The sequence below is a fragment of the Pleurodeles waltl genome, chromosome 3_1 (assembly GCF_031143425.1).
Source record: "Pleurodeles waltl isolate 20211129_DDA chromosome 3_1, aPleWal1.hap1.20221129, whole genome shotgun sequence".
In the NCBI taxonomy this organism is placed as follows: Eukaryota; Metazoa; Chordata; class Amphibia; order Caudata; family Salamandridae; genus Pleurodeles; species Pleurodeles waltl.
Window position 1 is genome coordinate 11711648 of NC_090440.1, and position 18286 is coordinate 11729933.

Genomic DNA, 18286 nt, shown 5'->3' on the forward strand with positions numbered 1-18286 from the left:
GCAAATACATGTATTCCCGTATCTAGACGACTGGCTAATCAAGTCCCATTCGTTAATAACGTGCTCACACCACACAAATCAAATCATACAAACCCTCTACAAACTAGGGTTCACAGTCAACTTTGCAAAATCCAACATTCTGCCATGCAAGGTACAACAATACCTAGGAGCCATAATAAACAGTAGGAGTAGCCACTCCAAGTCCACAAAGAATTCAAAATTTCAACAACATCATACAACGCATGTATCCAACACAAAGAATACAAGCAAAGATGATATTACAACTCCTAGGCATGATGTCTTCATGCATAGCCATTGTCCCAAACGCAAGACTGCACATGAGGCCCTTACAACAGTGCCTAGCATCACAGTGGTCACAAGCACAGGGTCACCTTATAGATCTGGTGTTAATAGACCGCCAAACTTACCTCTCGCTTCTATGGTGGAACAATATAAATTTAAACAAAGGGCGGCCTTTCCAAGACCCAGTGCCACAATACGTAATAACAACAGATGCTTCCATGACAGGGTGGGGAGCACACCTCGATCAACACAGCATACAAGGACAATGGAACGTACATCAAACAAAACTGCATATAAATCACCTAGAACTGCTAGCAGTTTTTCAAGCACTAAAGGCTTTTCAACCAATAATAGTTCACAAATACATTCTCGTCAAAACAGACAACATGACAACAATGTATTATCTAAACAAACAAGGGGGAACGCACTCAACGCAATTGAGCCTGCTGGCACAAAAGATATGGCGTTGGGCAATTCACAACAAAATTCGCCTAATAGCACAATTTATCCCAGGGATTCAGAATCAACTCGCAGACAATCTCTCTCGAGATCACCAACAGGTCCACGAATGGGAAATTCACCCCCAAATTCTGAACACTTACTTCACGCTCTGGGGAACACCTCAAATAGACTTGTTTGCGACAAAAGAGAACGCAAAATGCCAAAACTTTGCATCCAGATACCCACACAGGCAGTCCCACAGCAATGCCCTATGGATGAACTGGTCAGGGATATTTGCCTACGCTTTTCCTCCTCTCCCTCTCCTTCCTTATCTGGTAAACAAACTCAGTCAAAACAAACTCAAACTCATATTAATAGCACCAACTTGGGCAAGGCAACCCTGGTACACAACGCTGCTAGACCTATCAGTAGTACCCCACATCAAACTGCCCAACAGGCCGGATCTGTTAACACAACACAACCAAAAGATCAGACACCCAGATCCAGCATCGCTGAATCTAGCAATCTGGCTCCTGAAATCCTAGAATTCGGACACTTACAACTTACCCAGGAATGTATGGAAGTCATAAAGCAAGCCAGAAGGCCATCCACCAGGCACTGCTATGCCAGTAAATGGAAGAGGTTTGTTTGCTACTGCCATATTAATCAAATCCAACCATTACACGCAACCCCAAAACATGTAGTGGGTTACTTGCTTCACTTACAAAAATCTAACCTAGCTTTCTCTTCCATTAAAATACACCTTGCAGCAATATCTGCATACCTGCAGCCTACCTATTCAACTTCCCTATATAGGATACCAGTCATTAAAGCATTCATGGAGGGCCTTAAAAGAATTATTCCACCAAGAACACCACCTGTTCCTTCATGGAACCTAAATGTTGTCTTAACTAGACTTATGGGTCCACCTTTTGAACCCATGCACTCGTGCGAAATACAGTTCCTAACATGGAAGGTGGCATTTCTCATCGCCATTACTTCCCTAAGAAGAGTAAGCGAGATTCAGGCGTTTACAATACAAGAACCTTTTATACAACTACACAAAAATAAGGTCGTCCTAAGGACTAATCCTAAATTTCTACCAAAAGTTATTTCACCGTTCCATCTAAATCAAACAGTGGAACTTCCAGTGTTCTTCCCACAGCCAGATTCCGTAGCTGAGAGGGCACTACATACTTTAGATGTCAAAAGAGCATTAATGTATTACATTGACAGAACAAAGAGCATCAGGAAAACTAAACAGCTATTTATTGCATTCCAAAAACCTCATGCAGGAAACCCAATATCAAAACAAGGTATAGCCAGATGGATAGTTAAATGCATCCAAATCTGCTACCTTAAAGCTAAACGACAACTGCCCATTACACCAAGGGCACACTCAACCAGAAAGAAAGGTGCTACCATGGCCTTTCTAAGAAACATCCCAATGCAAGAAATATGTAAGGCAGCCACATGGTCTACGCCTCACACATTCACCAAGCACTACTGTGTAGACGTGTTATCCGCACAACAAGCCACAGTAGGTCAAGCCGTATTAAGAACATTGTTTCAGACTACTCCCACTCCTACAGGCTGAGCCACCGCTTTGGGGAGATAACTGCTTACTAGTCTATGCAAAACATGCGTATCTACAGCGACAGATGCCATCGAACTGAAAATGTCACTTACCCAGTGTACATCTGTTTGTGGCATCAGTCGCTGTAGATTCGCATGTGCCCACCCGCCTCCCCGGGAGCCTGTAGCAGTTCGGAAGGTACCTTCAACTATTTGTATATATATTATTTTAACCTTAAATAGGTACATACTTAGTCACTCCATTGCATGGCCACTATTACTACAATACAACTCCTACCTCACCCTCTGCGGGAAAAACAATCGAAGATGGAGTCGACGCCCATGCGCAATGGAGACAAAAGGAGGAGTCACTCGGTCCCGTGACTCGAAAGACTTCTTCGAAGAAAAACAACTTGTAACACTCCGACCCAACACCAGATGGCGAGCTATGCAAAACATGCGAATCTACAGCGACTGATGCCACGAACAGATGTACACTGGGTAAGTGACATTTTCATTTAGTGACATCTCTAAACAACAAACCTCAAGCGTAATAAACTTAGATCCGTCTTTCTTGCCGCTGCCTTTCACAACTGTTACATTGCGTCTCCCCTTCAAGAAGTAAAAATGCCTCCTCCTTTCTCACTTTTTCTTTATTTAAATTACAATTTAAGTTTATTATTCTGCAGGCGTTTATCAGTGTTTAGATGTTTATTGTGCTGAGGGCTGTTTTAGTTTTGGTGGGGTTTTATCAGTTATTGTAGGTTTAAACCTTAGGCAAGATTGCCTAAATGTGCTGTTTCATATGGTTTTATTTATAGTGCTTTGAAATGGCAACAGTGCAGTAGGTAGCACTATATGAAACCACTCATATTAATATTATGCTGTATGCATATCAAGTTTATTTTAGCTCAGTCCACCCATTCCCATCACCCATCTCCCATTAGGAAAGCTAAATATTAGCACAACCTGCCCATCTCTTCTTAGGGAAGCACACTCCCATAATGCAATGTTACTCAGCATGTCATATTCTGGAGTTCATAATGCTTGCCAGGCAAGAGTTGTCTATATTAAAAGTTTATTGCTATTACAAAAAACCATTCATACTCGTTAAAAGAACAAAGCAAAAGGTATACCATTAAACTACTACACAAAGAAAAACTATCACACTTAACTAAGATTTGTTTTGTAAAATTCTGCAGACATTTATATAACACTGCTTCAAGAAACAATAGCTTAAATCTAAATAAAGTCCACTGTTGCTAACACATTTGCACACACTGCTGCCCAATCAAACCCATAGAATCACAAATGCCGGGATTCTTTGATAATTAACAGTGTAATTAGCAAATGCTTCTACTGGGGGACTCAAAAGAATTGACAGTCCCAACCAAGCCAGTAGCCAAAAGGGGCTGGCCAATAACCGAATTATATTCATGCTTTTACTGATGCTAACTCAGCGTTTCATCATACCTCAGCTAACCAGTAGCTAGAAAAAGCTGACCTCAAAAGCTCCTTTCTGTAGGCAGTGTAACTGTTAATAGGTTGTATTATTTTTTTGAGCCTCGAGTAACCTGGCCTGACATTTGGAGCTGTCTCTAGACCAGACCTAAAAAATGGATTTGTTTGCGACAAGGGCAGCGGCCATCCTTGTGGGGTTAAGTACACCTATTCACTTGATGTTCATATTCGGATAGCGTTGGAGCATGTGCTGATGGGGGAGGAGGCCCAATGCCAATGGTACCTTCATGGATAGTTGGGTATTGGGCTGTTGTTGGTCTGCCACTGACTATGGTTTGTTTTGATTGATACGCAGAACGCTCAGTGTCCGCTCATTCTTTATAAAGATGAGTGTTGTGTGTGTGGAGGGGACACTAACCAAAATGGCTGAAAGGGAACAGATCACAATTGTCAGAATGTGAAATTTTATGGGTACCATTTTATTTCCTTTTTTTTTGTGTTTGAACATGTGTTCCTGAGGCTGCATAAATATTCTTTTGACTGTCAGTGAGACTACGGACAATATTTATGGTGTATTTAGTAGAGAGTGAAACGCCTTCCCAGTTGCTTCTTTTCCACTATTAAGCATTTGTTAGGCCTGTTTTTCGGCTCTGTGAATGGTAGCAAAAATATTTTTTCAGAGCAGGCAGTGGTCCCCTGAATTAGACCCTCACTCCACCACCATCAATTGCAACTTAGTCTGCGTTGAGATGGCAGTAGCCACTTGCAGTCAGAATCTGACCCCTCTGTGTCTGTCCCAGACGTGGAGGTGCAGCCCTGTCAATGATGAAAACGGAAGCATAAGCAAAGAGTTTGCATGATTTTCAAGGTCATGGGAAAATACATAGGGCTGCCCAGAAAAAAAAGAGTTGTTGGACAGGCCAGCAAAGCTTTTCAGTGCCGTGCACAGGACCTTTGTTCCAACATCCTTGTGTTAAGTTAGCATAATAGGACACCAATCTGCCACTTGAGACTTGGGGTAAAATTCCACAGGCTTTGTCTCCCTTTTAACTCCTCTGTTGTTCAGTTCCAGTATTGCTGGGATTGTGTTTGCTCCAACCCGTCAAGTTTCCTAGTGACCCCCTGCTCTGTTCTCTTTCATAGTATGAAGCAAAGTCACGACTTCAGCAGCTGTCCGGCAGTAACTCCATCAGCTCCGCAGATCTCTTTGGAGAAGACGACGCGACGGATGGAGGTTTGCCAGTCTTTCCTTTGCCTCTAGCTGCAGAATCCTAATCATTAATCGTACTGTCGGTGTCCTTCTGAAAGGTTGGAGTGTGAGTTCCTTGAGGGAGGGGCTCTAAAGGTTATTTAATCTGAACTAACTTAAATTCTCTTGATGGTATCTCGTTCAGTCTGTGTCCTCTGTCCAGTTCTGGACTAGGACTTTCTTCTTGCTTGCAGTCTGACATATGATCTCTTCGCTTTTGCTCAGTCCTTCATGAATATGAGCAGGGGTCTGCTATTTAATTGTCTCTTGGTCCTGAGCCCAGCTCTGCTGTTCAGTGAGGGCTTTCCAACATCGCACTCTTTCAGGGTCTGTTGTACTTTGTGCTTAAGCCAGTTTGTGATAGTTTCTTACAACTAAGATGGTGAGGTAGCTGTGGCTGGTGTTCATCGTGTGCTTATTTGGAATCCATGTTTGTTTGCAGTTGGATCCCTTGGTAACACCCTGCCCTCTCCCGACATTGCTCAGTTTAAGGAAGGAGTGAAATCTGTAGCTGGGAAAATGGCTGTCCTTGCAAATGGAGTCATGAGCTCTCTCCAGGTGAGTTATGTTTCTCAGCATGAGTTTGACTCCTTGAAGGAAATGTAATGTGGAGTTTCTTCTGTGAAGGCAATGGTAAACTTTACAAAACGAATCTCTGCATTTAGGCCACAAAAATAGCATAAACAATCACTCTTTAGAATATGGAAATAAAATTTAAAAAAAGATGTTTGGAAAACTCATTCAAAAATGTAAATAAGGCCACTAGAATGGAACAGAAACGACTGGATAAAGAATGTATGATGAGAAAATTATTTTTGAGTTATCAAGAAAGAGTAACTCAAAAGAAAACCTAAAAAGTAAGGAGCAGTACAGAGGGTGATGAAAGCCACATTAAGACGGAGTGCCTGAGCCCAGATGAACATTAACAGTTTTAGCTGCAGAAATTGAGGAAGGACTCCCACAACTAAACCCTTTGCTGCTGTAGCAGATGCTGAATTTGATTGTCGTAAATTTCTCCGCAAGTCGTCTGTAGCTTAGCAGGAGACCATAAAACACAGCATTTTCATTGGTTTAGAACCCACATTCCTGGAATGCCTCCTGCTTCTTGTGAAATATCTGAACTCCATACCTCATATCATCCTCCAACCACTCCACCAACAGTTCTGTGTTATACACCCACCACCTGAGACCAGCTAGAGGTGTTAAAGTAGCTTTATACTTAAGTCAGAAAACTGAGAATGGTCAAAGGTTCACAGGCTTAGATTCACTCTGGAACATGGCACCGGCCACACGCTTTTCGATTTGGAGAACTATTGTACACAGTTCGGTGCTGGGGTAGTAGAAACTTAGGGGAAGAGACTGGGCCGAGAGCATTGGGGGTTCGCTTGGGATAGTTGGGAGCTTTCCGGCGTTACTAGTATCTGTGTCATCACTCTGCCTGACACCGGCCCTCCCTGGTGCCTTTCTGAAAAAAAAAAGCCTTCTTGGGCTTCACCAGTTTGACTTGAAGTGTTTCTGTTTTATATATTTCCATGAAGGGATGTACTTAACTTTGTTTCTAGAGAAAAATGGCATGTCAGTGCTTTGATCCTCCAAGCTGAGCAAACTTCACACAGAAGACATTCAGCTGTTCTTGCAAGAGGCATCTCACTCTCAGCATGTGTGGGGTGGGGGAATGCAAAATGTGGGAAGTTGATGAAGCTGAAAGCGCCTCCCAGACTGTGTTCCCTGGCTCATTCCAAGCAGAGGAGAGTGGAGTCTCCTTGTACTGTCAGCGCATGAAGTGTAAACCACAGGAGGGGCCAGAGAGCACTGTTCATGTGGGGGCGTGGCAGTGAGGGATGTGTGTGGAGTGGCGTGGCAGTGAGGGACGTGTGGGGGTATGGCAGTGAGGGACGTGGCGGGGCATGGTTGGGTGGGGCATGGGGGCATGGCTGTGAGGGACGTGGGGGGCCAGGGCTGTGAGGGGGCATGGTTGTGAGGGACGTGGGGGGCCATGGCTGTGAGGGACGTGGGGGGCCATGGCTGTGAGGGACGTGGGGGGCCATGGCTGTGAGGGACGTGGAGGGCCATGGCTGTGAGGGACGTGGGGGGCCATGGCTGTGAGGGACGTGGGGGGCCATGGCTGTGAGGGACGTGGGGGGCCATGGCTGTGAGGGACGTGGAGGGCCATGGCTGTGAGGGACGTGGAGGGCCATGGCTGTGAGGGACGTGGAGGGCCATGGCTGTGAGGGACGTGGAGGGCCATGGCTGTGAGGGACGTGGAGGGCCATGGCTGTGAGGGACGTGGAGGGCCATGGCTGTGAGGGACGTGGGGGGCCATGGCTGTGAGGGACGTGGGGGGCCATGGCTGTGAGGGACGTGGAGGGCCATGGCTGAGGGGGCACGTCTGTGAGGGAGCTGCGCACTCTGGTTGGGGCTGATGGAAAGCTGTCTTGGGGACCTACACAAACAGACCTTCAGACAGAAGTCTCAAGATCCACCCTCTTATCCTTTGGCCTCATGGTCTGTTCTTTGCTTTTCTCACTCCTTAGGATCGTTACAGCGCCTACTGAGGGAAGAAGGATCTCCAGTGATGTCTTTGTGGAGAACAAGACCTGCAGGCCGTTCTGCACCATGCGCACTTTTTTGTAGATTTGTTTTTTATGATTTTTTAAAAACGTTTTCAGAAGCCAGAGAAAGAAGATGCATTGTTGATGTTGCACAGGCTGGATTGGCTAATGACAGACTCCCAGGAGTTCTGTGGAGGACTACCTTGAGGTTCAGCCTGCGCTGCTGCGAGGCACACCGCGTGACCTCTGCACTTCTCCCTAGCCACAATACTGTGCTTTCATATTAGGCGATTGAAGGAGGTGGCTTTGCAACTTCTGCACCATGTGGACTGCCTCATTTTTTAATTTAATTTTTAAGATTAGAGTTTGAGATTTGGATTACTGTCGCTCAGCTGCTAATATGGATGTTGGGCAGAGAGCCATGTGCTTCAGCTCTTTGCAGTGAGGTGCTCTGCAGCTTGGCGTTTAGTGTTCATCACACGCTGCACTCCTTGCAGCTCAGAGGATTACTGCTGGAGTATTGAAGATTGTGTATTTTTACACTCACAAGTAGTTCTTGGAGAAGCCAGATGCAGAATTGTCACTGGTATCTGTATGAGCCAAAATATTCTCTATGGACTGCCAGCTACCCTAGGATCCTTTTTCATTATTTGTGTGTGGTTATTCAATCCCTCAATACCTATTTTACTGCTGAAAGAGGGCGTTTTTACGCCCTCTATGCTCATGGAGCACCTTTAGTATTTATTCAGGATATTTTTGTGCTTTGGAATCCGCTCACTGCAATACACCTTTTCCCACTTCCAGCTGCAGTTTGAGATGAAATGATGAACATGCGCAGTTCAGAAGAAAACATTTTGAGTGCTACTGGTTGTCTTAATTCAGCACAGTAAATTGAGCACCCTTCTTGCCCATGCCATGCTACAAATGCTGTGTTTGTGTCCTTTCAAAGCGGACAGTGCCTCAAAGCCTGCTGCTGGCCCAGTAGTTTGAATCACTGCTGTTGAGATTCTGATCTGTGCTGGTAGGATGGCCCCTTTCTCTGTTCTGGATGAGGGCCTAGTCTCTGACAGGTGTCTGCCCTGGTTCTGGTTGCATGGCCCACTTTCATGCTGTGTGGGTTCCTTGTGTTTGTGGTTGTAGGATCCTTGTCACTTTATTGATGGGGGTCCCCCTTGCTCTGCTGGGTGGTGCACTTGTCGCTGCTTTTGGTGTGGACGGGGGGGGTGGAGCTCCTTTCATTTCCTTGCTGGTTTTGGAGTTCATACTCTGTGCTTTGTAGGAACTTGGTCTTTCAACCAGGTCACCACTTTGGGAGTGATAAGTCACAGTTTGGTTAGGTGTTTTGTCACAAGAAAAGCTAAGAATCGCATTAAAGATGCAAGTAGTCAAAGACACAGAGGTGCCAGGCTACAGGGAACTGACCATAAGGTTTCTACCAAGTTCCTTTACTGCATGTTTGGGTCTGCAGAAAAGTGCTTCATTGTATTTTCGCTTGGATTACCTGAAAATGTCAGAAGACAAGGCCATTATCAAGTTCCCCGGGCACATAATGCCATGGTGGCTGGTACAGCATTGTGTTCAGTTCCCTTCTCTTTTAACCTTGCATCATTTAGACAGGATGAGTTCAGGATGACCACTGAACCTACCTCTTCGAGGGGTGCACGATTCAGGTGCCGAGCATGGAGGCTGTCACTTCTAGTTCTGAAGAGTTCAGATGGTTGGCCTCAGAAGTTACAATTACGGCTTCCTAGGTCTGATGAGCTCAGGAGATTGGCATAAAGATAGTAACCTGTCACTTTCAGGACTGAGCATGTAGCGGACGTTGGCACAGGGATACCAAGTCTGTACCTCTATGACCATATAAGTGAAAGTTTGACACAGGGCCATAGAGCTCACCACCACTTGGTGTAGGGGGCAAAATTAGCAAAGGAATCTAGTATTCACCTCCTGGGCTGATGGGCTCAGGTTGCCACACAGCTTTAGAGGTGTTGAGGACAGCCTCAGCTGTGCTATAATGATGTAGCGTATTTAGTGTCTTTTCCTCATCAATAGCACCTCAAACATCGATCATCCTGACACATAGAAAGCGTCTGAAGTATCATTCAATGTGTAAATTCACCAACTTACAAACCTATAACTAATTTCCCATCTTCTCTGTGCCTGCTTGCACTTCCTCTGCGTTCCAAGGTGCCATCCGGTTGCTAGCTTTGAATGTAACTCAGTGTACTTTTTTTAACCCCTGTAAATGTTAATTTTGAAGAAAATGTCTCTTGGGGTTCCTACAGTGGTATTAATTTTTTCATTTCAATTTACCACTTCTTTGGTCACTCCTTGTGGCAGATATGTTTTGATTTGCCTGAAAAAGACTAAATTCTGCTTGAAAATGATTCATGCTGCACACATTCTGGCAAATTAAACTGTAAAAGCGAAGGGGTTCACAGTCCAGCAGCGGCTGTGTAATTTTAAATTTTAACCTAATTTGGCAGCACTGCATGCAGTGGTAAGAAATCACAGCAAATATGGTGGGGGTGGGGGAGGTGCAGGGAAAGAAGGTAACAGTATGATGAAACAGCCTGCTCCTGTTTCCACCACATTTTTAAAAGATGAACCAACTTATTACCAAGACGAGGGCTTCAGTGGATTTTTATGGCACATAATCCCCCTTGAGGGTGTCCTGATGCTTTGCAGGTATATGGGGCTGGCCTTGGGATGGGGTTTTACTGGTAGAGCCAGGTCTTCAGTTGTGTTTTACAGTTCGAGAAGCGAAGAGAAGGCTGTGATGTGATTTGGGAGGTTTTTCCATGCTTTAGGGGCAATGCATGCGAGGCACGACCTCCTGATCTGCTTTTTCATATGTGTGGCACGTGCTAGTGAACCTGGCTGCACGGAGGTGCCTAGTTGGTTTTGACCTCGGCAGACATGTCCCGCTTGCTTTTTATGTGCTGCAGTGGATCTGAGGTCTATAGGCCACCAGGCAGAGTCCTGCGGCGAGGCATCTATTCTGAAGATCACCATTGTAGTCTTGTCCACTTTAGGCTTGAGGCAGTTGGACTTCTTCCAGGTGGCCACTTTGTCATGCATAAGTTGAAGCTGTTCCTGGTGTTGGATGTTTTGCTCAAGAGGGACACTATCAGTTGTGTTGTCAAATTAGGTGAGTGCTGATGGCATCTGTAGAGGGTGGAGATGACTGGAGAACCCCGAGGTTCTCTGCAAATTAGTTCCTGGGCTTCTGAGCGTTACGGTAGCATGTTGACTGTTTGTGTCCTTCTGCTAGGGATGATGCTGATCCATTGGAGGGCAGGTACTTGGATGCCAGCCTTCTGAAGCCGTCTGATCAGGATGGGATGGGATTCTGTGTCGAAGGTTGCAGAGAGGTGAAATAGGATAAGGGCTTCTGTAGGAAGCTGACCTGGTGTGTGATGGGTATCTATGGTACTTACACCGGGTCCAAGTATCCCCCAATAGTCAAGTGTAGGCAGTGCCTAGAAGCCAGGCTGTCTAGAGGTAGCTGTGGATGAGCAGCCAAGGCTTATCTAGGAGACATGCAAAGCTCATGCAATACCACTGTAGTGTAGTCACACAGCACTTACACACATGAAAGAAAACACTCCCTTGTACACAAATAAAGGTACTTTATTTGTGGAAAAAATCACCACAAATTACCAGACTGGTGACCCACCCTTAGGAGGTAAGTAATACATTAAATATATACACTAGCAATCAGAAATAGGCATAGAAAGGGTTAGAAAACAGTGCAAACAGTAATGACCAATAGTGACCCTAGGGGAAGCACAAACCATATACTAAAAAAATGGAATGCGAACAAGGTACCCCCACCCAGGTAAGTAAACTGTGTAGAGGGGAGCTGGAGGTACTAGAAAACCACAGAGGTAAGTAATACAGTCCCTCCCCAATCCTCCCCCCCCCCCCCCCCAACTAGGAATGCAGGAGTAAATCACTGGATTTTCCCCAAACCGCTCAAGAGGAGGAAAAGAAGACACCCAGAGAAGACTGAAGGAAGAAGACCTGTGGAGAGAAGGGACCAAGTCCAAGAGTCACAGTGGAGTCCAGGAGTAGGAGCTACTACCCACCCAGCTGTACTTGCTGGAGTTGGTCAACTGTATGGAAGAACAGGTCAGCACTGCAGCCCAGGAGCGGGAGAAGATTTCCAGATGGATACAGAAGACGTCCCATGCCGGAAGGAAGATTGCAGACGGGTGTTGGTGCAGGATTTCCACCAACAAGCCTTGGCAAAGTCTTGGCTACTGGAAAAGAGGTGCTGCCGGGGACCAGGAAGGTCCAGGAGGGGGAGTCACAGGGGACCCCCAGTGTCGCAGAGAGTCCAAAGGAGCAGGGGCAGCACCCACAGGAGTCCCACAAGACGGGGACACAAGAGTTGCAGAAGGACCACGCAACACTACAGAAGTGTATCCCATGGCACAGGGTAACCACGCAGGAGTCTTTGCTTTGCAGGATGGAGTGCTGGGGGCTGAAGCTACATGTCGCTTGAAGGTCCCTTGGAGGAGATGCAAACAAGCCTTGGCAGCTGCAAGAGAGACTGTGCACCGGGGTACTGTCCTGTCTGGGAAAGCAAAGGCTTACCTCCCCCAATGTTGGACAGCTGGCAGAAAGGCCCAAGAGGACTGCTCCGGACCACCATGCAGGACCTGCCCAGCTCAGCAGGAGAGGGGATCCACGCAGCCCGTTGTCACTTGTTGTAGGTGCCTCTGGTTGCAGGAAAGTGACTCCTTCACTCCAAGGGAGATTCCTTCTTCTTGTACAGTCTGAAGAGTTGCAGTCTTCTGAGGATGCACTGCGAGGAAATTGTTGCAAAACTGGCAGGAGCCCTGTAAACAATGTTGCTGAAGAGTCCTTTCTTCTTGTAAGCAGCTTGCTGGGTCCTGGAGGTTCCAGTCGCAGTTCCGGAGGCCAGAATGCGAAGTAAAGGTTGCAAAGGAGTTCTGCTGGAGTCTTGCAAGCCGAATCTGAGGACCCACCCAAGAGAGAGACCTTAAATAGCCCTGAAAAGGGGATTAGTCACCTAACCAGGTAAGCACCTATCAGCAGGGGGCTCTGACGTCACCTGTCTGGCCTGGTCACTCGGATGCTCCCAGTGTTCCCTGCCAACCTTGGAATCAAGATGGCAGAACCGAGGGACCAGCTGGAGGAGCTCTGGGCACCACCCTTGGGGTGTTGATGGACAGGGGAGTGGTCACTCCCTTTCCATTGTCCATTTTTGTGCAAGAGCAGGGACTGGTGGTCTGTGAACCGGTGTGGACTGGTTTATGCACAGAGGGCACCAAATGTGCCCTTCAAAGCATGCCAGTGGCTTGGGGAGGTTACCCCTCCCAAGCCAGTCACACCTATTTCCAAAGGAAGAGGTGTGTTACCTCCCTATTCCAAAGGAAATCCTTTGTTCTGCCTTCCTGGGCTTGATCGAATCAAGCAGCAGGAGGGCAGAAACCTGTCTGAGGGATGGCAGCAGCTGGGCTTCCCGGAAAACCCTGTAAGACTGGCGGTAGCAATGCTGGGGGTCCTCTAAGGAGCCCCCAGAGTGCATGGTATGATACTCCCAATACTTGAACAGTAGTGGGGTATGATTCCGATATGCTTGATAACAAACATGCCCAGGTTCGGAGTTACCATTATGTAACTGGACATAGGTAGTGACCTATGTCCAGCACACACACAAAATGGCGTCCCCACACTCACAAAGTTCAGTAAAATTGGGATGGAGGTCGCGGGGCACCTCTGTTAGTGCAGGTGTGCCCTCACACACAGTTACCTGCACTCTGGGCTGAGAGGGCCTACCATAGGGGTGTTTACAGTGCCCTGGTGCCGTGACTTGTAGTGAAACTGGGTGCGTGCACCCGTTTTATGCAAACTGCAATGACAGGCCTGCAGAACCATTTGAATGGGCTCCCTATGGGTGGCAGAATAACTGCTGCAGCCCGTAGGCATCCCCTGGAACCCCAGTGCCCTGGGTACCATATACTAGGGACTTATAAGGGGGTACCAGTATGCCAATTGTGGGGAGAAAAAGTTACCAGCAACCAAATTTAGAGTAAAGAGCAGAGTCACTGGGGTCCTGGTTAGCAGGATCCCAGTGAACACAGTCAAACACACTGACAAGCAGGCCAAAAGTGGGGGTAACCGAGCTAGAAAGAGGCTACTTTTCTACAGCTGCTGTTTTGAGGATCATCCGGATGATGTCTGTTGCTGTGGTTAGTGCTGTTTCCAAACTGGGTTTGGTATAAAAACCTGATTGTGTGGCCGATGACCTCATGGTGGTTGGCGAGATGATTGTGAGATGTCTTTTATTTTCTGGGATGTTGGGCGGGTATGTTAGGAGCGAGATCAGTCAGTAGCTTGTGAGTTTCACAGGGTCTTCTAAGGACTTCTTAGCGTGATGACAGCAATGTGCTCCAGGGCTTCCGGTTAAGTGGCTGTGTTGATGGAGGCATTTGAGGATGGAAATGAGGGCTTTTTTTTAATGGAGTTTGATCCTTTGTGAAAAGACGTGGTGGTGGGCAATGGTCAGACTGGGCCCAAGATGGATGGTCTTCATGACTGCTGTTGTTTTTTCTGTGGTAACAGGGTTCCATTTTGTCAGGGCGTTCCCTTTGGAAGACTTTTTGCAAGGTTGATAGGGTCTGGGTGTGGGTCAAGAGTTGGGGCAGATGGCTATGATTTTGTTGTAGAAGAAGTCTGAGACAACATTGCACAGTTCTTTGGGGTGATGCTGCTGGGGCAGTGAAGTCCATGATGCGGATTTTGGTGCTGATGTTGATGCACTCGGCTATGGCCACCCTTTTTATTTTCCAAATTTTCCGGTTAGCTTCTCTGGGTAGGTTAGAATACTTTCTTGTCTGAGTCTTCTTGGCTCGCTCTCCACCTCTTCCATTTGCTTGCATTGCAGTTTGGTCATACAGAGTTAATCCATGTACCAGCTGGCCTCCATTTGCATTCTTCCTACTAAACTTATTTTCCCAGGGGCCAGGGTCTTGGCACAGGCATTGATCCAGTTGTTAAAATTGTTGATGTCTCTGGTTAGGTGGCCTGTGTGCTCTGTCCATTTTTTGTGGCGGGCAGAAATCCCAGTTCATCACAGATAAATTGTTCCAGCGTCGCGGCCTCTCCTGGTGATTCTTCTGTGGTGAGAAATGTTGATTGAGAAACTGACAATATGGTTGGTTCAGGTGGCAGAGGTGGGTGTGTTGATCATGATAATGGTGAGTGAGGTTAAAAATTGGGTCCAAGATGTGCCCAGTGGCACAGGTGGGGGCCGAGGCTTGTTGGGTGAGTCGAATGTTTGAGGCTTTTCTCTATGGAGTGTGATTGTGTTTGAGTCGGTCAGGTCTTCTAGGGGAAAGCTGAGGACGTAGGAGTTGGAGCCATTGATTAGTGGGGCAGTTAATTTCTGTGAAGTTGCTGGTGTAGTTGACTTGGATCTTGGGGGCAGGTAGACTAGGTTTCCACCCATGGGGCAGTTAGCTGTGATTTGCAGTTTGAAGTTGGGGTGTTCCATGTAGTCTGTTCGGTTTCTCTGTTACTTTGGTGACAAAATGTAACTTAAACAAAATTTATGTGATGATAAACCTATCTGTCACATGTGAGTTCCCAGTTCATTTGTATTGCTCATGGGGGAGGTCATCTCTCCTTGCCTTGCTTGCCCAGGGGGTGATGGACCCTGTGCTGTACATCGCTCATGATAGTCCTGTGGCCAGTGCCAACTTTTGTCTGTGCCCATCCCTTCATCATAGCAGTCTTACCTAATGGAGAGAATCTGCTTTTTGTGCGACCCTAACAGAATCTTGTGCCCAACCTCCCTGCCACTTGACCTGCAGATCGATTCTAAAGCGCTTTTATTTAAATATTGCTTGCTGAAACAGACTCTGTTGGTTAATGAATTTATAACACATCCGCAGGTCTGAGAGGTGGGACTCTTGGTTGCCTCACGACTGCCTAGGTTCACTTGTTAACCATCACGGACATCTACAAGTAACCTGTTGTCACAGTTTGTAGGTCTGACAGAGCATTTCTCCCTTCTAAAGTTGACAAAATGAGCAACATTGAGTTGGTTAATTACTGTTGCAAAAAGCCAGTTGGAAATTGTATGGTGTTATTTCGGTATTTTTTTCTATGCTCAATTTTTTTTATTTTTTGGGGTGGGGATGCTGTGCACACTTGAATTTTTCTTAGAATTGTAAGGCAAAGAGATCTCTGGTGGGCAAAACTGTACATGTCTTTTTTCCATTCCACTCAAAGATTGGTTGGTTCATGGGAAAGACCGGACTGTGGAGAGACACATGACTTCACCAGCAGATCTGTCAGGTTGACTGTGAAAGAGGACAATTTTGCCCCTCAGGATCAAGGTGTCAATTTTTTAAGTGGTCCTGAAAATATTGAACAAATGTTTTCAAGTTGTTGCCACTGAAATCCGAGAATGAAAGTGTTTGTCACGGTCTTAACCTTCATTAAGAGCCAATGGGATTCAGGAGGCCCTACTTTGTGAGTTTGCATGTGAACCAGATATTCTGGTACATCCCATCCCAGAGGGAAATGTGTATTTTCCACTTCACCCCAAATGGGACTTCCTTGTGTCAGTTATGACAAAATACCTGCTGAAGCCTTCGCCTTTACCCCATGGTACACAGACGTGCACCCGGGTCACGCTCCACCATGACACCTTGTACTTGGATGATCTCGGAGGCTCACCCAGGAGGGTGTTGGTTGAGGAGAGCCGGCAGCCAGGACTCTTAGACGTAGTCCTTTTTTCAGCATCATGCGGTTCAGCTAGTCCTGATGACTTGCAGTTTGTCTTTGAGCTGTACCAGCATGAAACCCGTTCCTGGCCGTAGCAATAGGTAGGATGAGAGTAGGGTCTGCGGGCGTGCCCCTGGTCATTGTTGATGGTATGTTGGACTTTACGGCCCATCCGGCCATCTCTTCTGGCATTCCTCTCGCATAAGGTACAGAAATCACAGGCCCCTTGATGAGGAATGTGTGTGTATATCTATCTGATCTTGTTCCGGTAGTTCAGATTACAACGCCGATTCAGATATAGGATGCACATATTCTGTCAAGGTTAAAACCAATGTGAGCGCGACAGCAGATCCTCTCCTTCGAAGAGTACCAACAAACCAAGGGCACCCTGTTTTCAAGCCACCAACTTCTCACTTATGGTTACTGCAAAAACTAAGAGACGTTAAGGAAACCATCTGCTGAAGAGGAGAAGTAGGGGTGTAAGAGCTCTAAATTTACCAGGTAAATCAAAGTCAGCCCAGGGTCCAGCGGTACTATACCTTACCAGAGCATTGATAGACCTTACAGTCACCCAGAGGCAATGCTTGTTGCCTTCATTGGAGGGGGAACTTGACAGCCACCAAGCAAATGCTGAAAGCCGGCAGAATACACTGCGCAGTCGTAGTTTTCAGCAGCTTCTCTACATTTACCCATGAAGTCCTCATTTGTGCAGGAGGCTTCAGCAAGCCCTGATTTTTGTCCTAAAAGGGACACTAAGAGAAGCATCACGGTATGAACGTTTGCAGTGGCCGTGCCGCATGCTTGTAGTAATCTAAAAGTGCAGTTGCCTTAGGCCAGTCCTTGATTAGAGCTTAATAAAAAACAGCATGAAAAAGTTGAGGATGCCAACACTTGAGGAGTTCAGGGTCTACATTCAGGAGGACATCCTGTTTGCAGTTGATGCTCACCATGACAGCACTGTAAGGGGAAGGAGGAGAGGTCTAGAAGATTTCAGAGCATCGCAAAATCTGACCTGCACTAAAACATTGAGTTCTCCCTTTGAGGCTGGCGTGCTCCCCAGATTTTCCTTATTTGAGGCAAAGGGATTTGGTTCTATCAACACCTGTGCGGTGGCTGGCTGGCTGGCACCCCCGAGATGAGTTGATACTGATGCTCAATCTATTCATTTGCATGTCTTTTTGCTGTGGTACTTCCTATTAACAAACAAATGTCTTTTGTTGCTGTGGATTGAGGTTCAAGGAAGAACCTTTGGACTCTGACATCTTGCATATAATCAAAGAAGGTCAGGCCTCACCCTTTGAACCGAGACTCCACACTGGCTGGTGCTATTCCGGAGCAGACTAATTTTAAGTATTGTTTCCTTTGAAGGGTGGAGGAATCTTCTCTCTGTGTTCACATGTGGATAATGCCCTTCATCAAGTGGCTATCACTAGTGCCGCTGGAAGACTAACAAGGCCTTTAGTTTCTAATCCCTCTAGGGTTGTTTTGAGTGTGAGATTCAAGCCGGCGAGTATTACAATTAAAGTTTTCTTACTGCCCTAACTTATTCACCCTTTTGGTTGTTCAGAAAGAACAGTATAAAGGGAAAGATGTTAACCTTCATACTTGGGTGTTACAGCTCATTTTGTTTTCTGTGAATAAATCATGACTTATCCTATGTGTCACCTTGCGTTGGCCTTTATCTTTGAGTACAGAATGATGAGTACAGAATTTAGCCACTCTTGTGCAGATTCAACAAGGTTGGTTAGAGTTTGTACAGCCTGTTGGGGGACGGTCTGATCTATAGCTTCAACATGTTTAGTATTTTTCATTCCTTTGAGTAGAACATTACAGGTTTGGTTTTACAGCTTTTCTGCTGATTTCAGAGCTTTGGTTAGTCTGTGTATCACATAACCTGGCCTCCGAGCCTATTTTGGCATCTGACTTAAGAGCAGGCTGG

The 18286-nt window shown here is 46.3% G+C and overlaps 1 protein-coding gene across 2 annotated transcripts in view; it reads left to right on the plus strand.

The window, feature by feature from the left end:
- ARFGAP2 (ARF GTPase activating protein 2) overlaps positions 1-18004 on the plus strand; it is a 96783-nt gene extending 78779 nt beyond the window's left edge. Inside the window, exons 14-16 of one of the 2 annotated variants that reach the window (XM_069221675.1) lie at positions 4924-5014; positions 5472-5587; positions 7564-18004. In XM_069221675.1, the coding sequence (XP_069077776.1) occupies positions 4924-5014; positions 5472-5587; positions 7564-7584 (228 nt within the window). In that variant the 3' untranslated portion in view covers positions 7585-18004. The remainder of the gene's footprint in view (positions 1-4923; positions 5015-5471; positions 5588-7563) is intronic. The other variant, XM_069221674.1, reaches the window with a different exon arrangement.
- The last annotated feature ends 282 nt before the right edge of the window (positions 18005-18286 follow it).